This window comes from Penicillium brevicompactum, assembly GCF_028827555.1.
Source record: "Penicillium brevicompactum strain IBT 35665 chromosome Unknown utg000001l_segment0_segment1, whole genome shotgun sequence".
Classification (NCBI taxonomy): domain Eukaryota; kingdom Fungi; phylum Ascomycota; class Eurotiomycetes; order Eurotiales; family Aspergillaceae; genus Penicillium; species Penicillium brevicompactum.
This window is the reverse complement of record NW_026623204.1, coordinates 676,482-683,517: the sequence shown is the minus strand read 5'-3', so window position 1 is coordinate 683,517 and position 7,036 is coordinate 676,482. Positions and strand designations below refer to the sequence as shown.

General features: G+C 50.6%; 4 protein-coding genes across 4 annotated transcripts; 2 read left to right on the top strand and 2 right to left on the bottom strand.

The window, feature by feature from the left end:
• Positions 1 to 297: 297 nt before the first annotated feature.
• Positions 298 to 2,731, bottom strand: N7506_002704 (actin-related protein ARP5; the record flags this gene model as incomplete). The annotated part of the gene is made up of 4 exons (XM_056951999.1): positions 298 to 1,104; positions 1,158 to 2,098; positions 2,145 to 2,376; positions 2,444 to 2,731. The coding sequence occupies 4 exons, from the start codon at positions 2,729 to 2,731 to the stop codon at positions 298 to 300; spliced, it is 2,268 nt and encodes a 755-aa protein (XP_056815150.1).
• Positions 2,732 to 3,735: 1,004 nt separating this feature from the next.
• On the top strand, positions 3,736 to 4,293 carry N7506_002703 (uncharacterized protein; the record flags this gene model as incomplete). The annotated part of the gene is made up of 1 exon (XM_056951998.1): positions 3,736 to 4,293. The coding sequence occupies one exon, from the start codon at positions 3,736 to 3,738 to the stop codon at positions 4,291 to 4,293; it is 558 nt and encodes a 185-aa protein (XP_056815149.1).
• An 869-nt stretch (positions 4,294 to 5,162) lies between these two features.
• N7506_002702 (uncharacterized protein) lies at positions 5,163 to 5,844 on the top strand (the record flags this gene model as incomplete). The annotated part of the gene is made up of 5 exons (XM_056951997.1): positions 5,163 to 5,193; positions 5,288 to 5,314; positions 5,371 to 5,419; positions 5,484 to 5,499; positions 5,548 to 5,844. The coding sequence occupies 5 exons, from the start codon at positions 5,163 to 5,165 to the stop codon at positions 5,842 to 5,844; spliced, it is 420 nt and encodes a 139-aa protein (XP_056815148.1).
• Positions 5,845 to 6,242: 398 nt separating this feature from the next.
• Positions 6,243 to 7,025, bottom strand: pfy1 (profilin; the record flags this gene model as incomplete). The annotated part of the gene is made up of 5 exons (XM_056951996.1): positions 6,243 to 6,371; positions 6,455 to 6,589; positions 6,650 to 6,734; positions 6,926 to 6,941; positions 6,998 to 7,025. 5 exons carry the CDS (start codon positions 7,023 to 7,025, stop codon positions 6,243 to 6,245), a joined length of 393 nt encoding a protein of 130 aa, XP_056815147.1.
• Between the last annotated feature and the right edge of the window lie 11 nt (positions 7,026 to 7,036).

Here is a 7,036-nt window from a genome sequence, read left to right as displayed (position 1 = left end):
AAAGAATGGCGTGCAATATCTCAATGGGCAGAGCAATGTTTCACATATACTACTGCAATTTTTTTGAGTCTCAAGAACCCCGAGAAGGATCGCGAAGAGGGTTCCGAGGTAAAAATGACCCGGGCATGCAAAAAGTATACAGAGCCAGATGCCCCTATGAGGAAAATCAGGGAGAAAACGCTTTCCTAACTCTGCAGTAGATAGATATTTTGAGGATCAAATGAACACCAATACACGCCGGACAACCAAACCAATGGACTCCAATGCGCCCATGTATTTTCAAACTTTATAAACCAATCACCAGATAGAATTACCAAGTTCGTGCTCCTTGATATACTCACTGCCCTTCTCCAAATACTCTTGTCGCGTGACAGAAGAGCGACTGAAGTCGCTACCAGAAGCCCATTGAGCCGCACCTTTCCAAGCATCAAAAACGGGATCGGACGCCTTGCGTACATTCAGCGAAGCGTCAGTAGGCAGGAATCCCCGCACCTCGTTGCGGAAACGTTCATCGAAGCCAGTGAAAAGAGTATTTCCACCAGTCAAGAACACATCCTTCAATAGGCGAGACTGATCTTGCGGATCTGTGTAGCGCTGATTGATAATATCGGCCACAATCTCAATTAGACCTGTCTGGTCAACACCAGCGATGGAGGGCTGGAAGACAACCTCGGGAACGCGGATACGCTCAACGTTCAAATGAAGCTGGTGAGCCTCCCGCTGGCTCTCCGGGTCAAAGGGCCAAGGACCGCGAAGGAATGCGTGAACAAGACTCTTCGTCCAGTCCGACTGTGCGGCGAACGTGTTATGCTCGCTGAACTCCGGGTCGAACTCAAGTAGTTCCTTTTCAGCAGAGTCGAGCATGGCGTTGAGATCCTCTTCTTCCTCGTCGTCACTGGCATCACCCACAGCAACGGTACGGTAGACACCCCAGTCATCGTCATTGGCACCGAAGTCGTCCTCGTCACCACCGCGGCGACGCTTCTTAGGGCCGTCGGACGCCAGATTGGCCAGTGTCTTCATACGCATTTGACTGGCAAGGGATTTGCGGTTGCCCAGGTCGGCAGTGAAACGGTCACGATCTTTAATGTTTTGGAGAATGCGCTATGTGAATGTTAGTTGGGAAGGGGGCCATGTAACTTGATCTGAAAACGCACCTTGCGGTTATCACGACGTTTTGAGATCCAGCTCTCGAAGTTGTTCTCCCGCTCCTCGCGATCCAGCCTCTCTTCTTCTGCGACACGAGCCTTCTCGCGCTCCTTCTCCTCCTTCGCACGCTGTCTGGCATCGACATTGGATTTCATCAGGCGCTGGTGACGTTTCTCTTTCAAGCCAGCTTCGTCCAATTGATCATCTGGGATGTCGAGCATGGGGAATGTCATTTCTTCGGGCTGTTCTTCCGTTTCTTCAATACCGAGGTCCTTGTTACGCGAGCGTTTGATGGACTTCTCTAATTCGCGGATCATTTTTTCAAGAGCAGCTTCATCCTTCAGATCTTCGGCTTCGAGAATGCGACGAGTTTCCTTTTTGTTCTCATTCTCCAGTCTGATTTGGAGATCTTTCCAGTACTCCAGCTCTTGCTCTTTCTTGACAAGCTTCTCGAGGCGCATTCTGGCGGCCTGTTCCTGAAGGCGACGGCCGCTCTCCTTCTTGCGCTCGGCGATTTTGGCGAGTTCTTCTTCCGTCTTTTCTTGGACAACGTGCTCTGTGAATGGATACTGAATGACACGATCGCGGTCCTCCAGTCCGGACCACTCAAGGTACCCATTTAGTTCGCGGCTGTAATCTTGCGAAACATAGCAGTGATTATGGACCATCTCCTCCATGTGTGCGTCTGTCAAGCGAGTTGGGAAGGTCGGGTACTTGAGCTTCATGAGCTTCATCAAATATTCGGAGCCTTGTAGGCCACCCCAGTTGAGACGGGAGCTGTTGGAAAGTATAGGTTTCGAGTTCATCACGGGGATGACATGAGTAGACGTGTGCGATGAGTCCACGATTAAGCCATCCTTGCCGCCATTGTAACGATATGAGAAGAGGGAGTCGACACCGTAAGCCACCGAGGGTGCAGAGTAGCATTCAAATAAGATTTCGTTCATCACTGGAGGTGTCAGCACCTATAATGGCGGATACCAGCAGATACTCACTTTTTCTAGAATAGCCCATGTTGGCGATGGGCTCCGTCATTAAGATGGGACGGCCGACGCCGCCATTGGCACCATCGACGCCCAGCTTGAGGAAGAGGTAGTCCAGCACTCCTTCCATGACATCCCAGTTACCCACAACGCTTGAGCCGGGGTCAAAGCCATTGCGCAGCTGTCCCCTTGTCGTCGCATCGACGTAAGCATCGTATCCGACGAATTGACATTGGCGGTTAAGCTTGCGATCACGGTATCGGCTCATGACAGGGGGTATGGCGAATCGGGGGCTTTATCGAATGACCAACCGGCCTTGACGAGATGAGAACCTGTGCAGGTGGCACATATGTTAGCTGTGAGTCCCGAGTGAGTTCCAACAGCCTGGATTGATTGACTTTACCATTGTCAATGACGATGGCGCTGGTGTCCGGGTGAGCCTGGCTTTGCTGGTAACCCTCTGGCTGCGGAGGATGATAGCCTTTGAAAGGGAAGTCTGTAATGCCATGGAGCTGTGGAGGAGGCTTTGCGGTCTGCTTCTCGGCGGAATTGGAAGCAATGCGGCCTGGCAGGAGGCTCTGCACAGATGTAATTGTCATAGCTGGCTGCGCTCCAGAGCTATTGAGACTCAAGCTTCAAAGCGAAATTCACGGGGAGAGATTGAGGATATGCGCAGTGTCGCAATATAACGTTGCGAAGGGGAGGGGAACAAACGACGCAAACGCGGTTGTCGCTGAAGTTTGGCCGAAGTCCGCCAAGAATGGAGGCTATCTACTATCGGGCCAACGCGCGACAATACCCGTAAGGACTACGGAGTACAGTGGATGTTAGGTATGAATTTGGAAATCAATGCTACTCTGGGCATATGGCAGGGTTTCAGGACTTGATATCCTTGACATTAATTGGTATCATGGGATTCTCATCTCTTCGTTACACATTTAAGCTTAGGATGGCTCTTTGAGGTTCTCGGTAGCTAAAAGGGTGTCAATACCATGGCTGATATAGAGATGGAGTAGGACTTCAAAATACCTTCAAGATGGAAGAGAACATTGGACTGGTAGTTCTTGAACATTTGAGCCACGAGCTCAACGTTCATGTTCTGGATGTTGACTTCCTACAAGCACACAGAGTCAGCATCATCCATACAAGCATCTTGACACAAGCCAACCTGTAGGCCTTTGTTCATGACCATGACAGCCTCATTGAGTTTCTCCTACAAACAGTGTAAGCATGAAAGTGTCTGAATCTCCTTGCTGAATAACATACAACGTTGCCAATGATACGGGATAGCAGCACTGTCTGCTGATGCTCGTGGGGGCTCTCCTACTTGAATATTAGCATCAAGAAGTCACCCAATTTGCAGATCATGTCAGCTCCCTGATACATACCATTGCTGTGGAAAGAAGAGAGTGTTGGGTGATCAACGGATGTTTGTTTGCGCATAATGACAGAGTCACGTGCAGCTATACAGACTTCCCTTGCAAGGACCACCGCCGGTAGGTTCACCAAGCGCATACACACTATATACAATTGATCCTATACTTTGTTGCGGCTTTGATCGTTATAAATACTCTTTCAGATCCCACAATTCCAATTACCCATCATGCCTCCCCCAAATCCTGCCAACGACGAAGCTCATCAGCAGCTACTGAATACCCTGGATATCGCCGGTGCCCCAAAGTCATTTCGCAACCCTCACTGGAAGCCATCCCAGCGCCGAAACAAGAATGTGAAGCAGATTGTCTCGGAGGCTTCTAGGAAGGAGGCATCAGTGATGGCAACACAGGCCAACTCGGGCGCAACCACACCAGGGACGTCTGGAGCTGCGACCGACGGAACGCGAACTCCTGCAGAAGGGGCGCCCCCGAATCTGTCGCAAGCTACTCAGAACTTGTCTACCCTTGTCCTAGAAAAGAATGCCCGAGCAACAAATCCGACCGGGCCCGCCGTGACCTACACCAACATCGAATCCGCGCCTTCTTTCAACCCAGCCTACCAACATCATTACTGCGATATCACCGGTCTCAGCGGGCCATACACCGATCCCAAGACACGCCTGCGGTATCACGACAAGGAGATCTTCAAGGTCATCCGAACACTGGCCCAGGGGGTTCCCGAGAACTACTTGGAGGCTCGCGGAGCGCACACGATCTTGAAGTAAAGCGAGAAACACACACTACTCAACTTACCGACAAGACACATAATAAAGGTACGTCCAAGGGAGTCATGGAGAGATTGGATACAACTAATTGATTGAGCTAGACAGCAACGAACTCGCTACGGATAAGTTATGTACGACCAAACACAGTCAAGCCCTTTCCACCCCACCATGCCCCTTTCGAGACAGGCTCAAGAAAGCGCTCCGGCTTATTCGTGATCAAAGAGTCGATCTTCGCCTTGTGCAATGCACTCGACTATTACCGACACCCCACGGAAAAGGGCACCAGTTACAGAATCAAGAAGAGACTGTCGTCGCGGCGTGGAAATAGAGAATTTCGGAGATGTATACCAGGGAGCTCCTAGCTCATGTCTTGTATTTCCGATCAGAGCATTTAACTTGAGAACCGAATGTGTTCAATTGAATAAGTCACAACATTAGAGACCGTGTCAATTGTACAGCACACGTCAAGTCGAGGCAACGTTGTAGTGGAAGAACAGAAATCAGCGTAAAAAGGCCCTGGGTTCACCGCCAGACCTTTCCTTGGCGTTTACCCGGCAGAAATGGGGGATTTTCAATGCGCCGTTCTCTGTTTACCAGGACTTTTGTACCCCGACTGTGATCTTTGTTGAATTGAGACCCTCGAGAACCCCTGCCTGCTCGTCTCTCCTATCGCAGCCCAGTGAATTATCGATTTTGACCATTGGATTCCGTCTCCCACCTAAACGCATCTCAACTACCGCAAACGTCTGCCTGGCGATAATCCCACTCGGCCCCGGACCCAAACGAAACGTGTCGCGTGTCCTCGATTAGTTATTACGCTCGCACATCTCAGCGCCCAGAATTGCCAGCGATCGAAGCGAAAGAACAATATGCCTAGCATGTGGTTAACGGAGAACCAGAGTCAGTCGTATTCGCTACGACAGCGTCGCTTGCCATGAATGGCAGACACGCCGCAGTCTTCGTGATCATAAACACTCGCTAATTAGTTTCACAGAGATCGGTGTGGTCTTCTGCTCAGCGGGTAGGAAATGGCCATCTCCCCATTGAATCGAAAGAGAACTAACCTGGCTTGATTAGGTGGACTGTTCCTCTTTGGAGGAGTACTGATGTTCTTCGACCGATCCTTGTGAGTTTCAAGATTCATCTGGATTGTTTGTAGGGTGACAGAAGGCTAACGTTCCATGTTATAGACTCGCTATGGGAAACGTATGCAATACGCTCCACTGTACATGAACCCGACTAACGATATGGCAGATCCTCTTCATCATTGGATTGACCCTGATCATCGGTGTCCAGAAAACAATCGCTTTTTTCACTCGTCCGCAAAAACTCAAGGGAACTGCCGCTTTCGCCGCTGGTATCATTCTCATCCTTTTCCGCTGGCCCTTGACTGGATTCTTGATCGAGCTGTACGGCTTGTTCATCCTCTTCGGTGATTTCCTCGTTACAATCGGACAGTTCGCGGGAAACATTCCAGTGATTGGACCCTATATCCAGCGCGGATTGGAAATTTTGGCGGGTGGCAGGAGCAATGCCGAGCTCCCTGTATGATATCTTTCTCCGACGATCTTCCTGTCCGTCTGGCTTGACCTCCGACGGCGCATGGGCAGAATCAGACAACAAAAAGACCCGATCGAGCTGTCTGGGTACCGCATGCTTGAGACATGGGATGACACGATACATCTACGGCCTTCAAATTTATGTAATTAATAATGACCCCTTATCGATCACCGCCGGTGATCCAGTTAATATGCATTTTAGAGAATAGAACAGTTACATGCATTCTATCCTCAGCATTGGGACCTCCCGGGGAAGAAAAAAAAAACAAGCAAGTCAAGTTAAGGTGGAAAGACTTGAATGGGGCACTGAAATTCCTACTCTTCACAAACATCACTTCCGCTCATCAAATCATGTTGGTATCGTCGCGAGCATATTTTGAACGAATTTACTTAAGCCTTGTTGAGGTAGTCAACCAGGTTCTCAACGACAGTGGCGGCGTTGGTGGTCTGGACGCCCTCACCGTGGTGGGCAATGATGGTGCAAGAGGAAGCGCGGGACACGATGACACCCTCCTTACCCTGAAGCGCAAACATACATTAGCACCGATCTCACGGGGGGACAGGGTCGGGGTAACCGGGCGGAGCCGCCTATGGGTGCTTACCTTCTTGCCGTATAGACTGCGCTCGTCAGCCTTGATAGTGACGAACTTCTCACCGGCGATGGAGAAACCGTTGGCGAAGGCGTTATCGGCGGAGGTGTAAGCGGAGATCAGGGAGTTGATCTCATCTTGGGAGAGCTGGAAGTCCGGGGTTGATTAGCGACAGTGTCGGGTGGGGGTAAAGCCAGGGAAGCTTACGGCAAAGCCGGCGGAGGCGGCGTTGAGACCGGAGAAGTCGACAGCGAGGATACCGGCCTTGTCGAATTGCTGCGAGCCCATCAGGCTGTCATAATGTCAGTACAGGGGACTAAGAATGAATCGAGCTTAGAAGCCCGAAAACCCGAAAGCCCGCGAGCCCGCATCCTCGTGGGTATGTCGACATGGCGGGGCACGAATAGTCATGGGCATCCTTGGATTCTTTGGATGCCCTGTGATATATCCATATATAGGGCTTCTGAAGGGAGGAAAATGTACCTGGAGTCAACATAGCCTGCAGGGGATCAGGGGTGGTTAGCGAACTTCACGATAGAGCTGGAGCTTCCATACCTTGCCAGATTGCTGCGTGGTCACCCATTGTGTAGAATA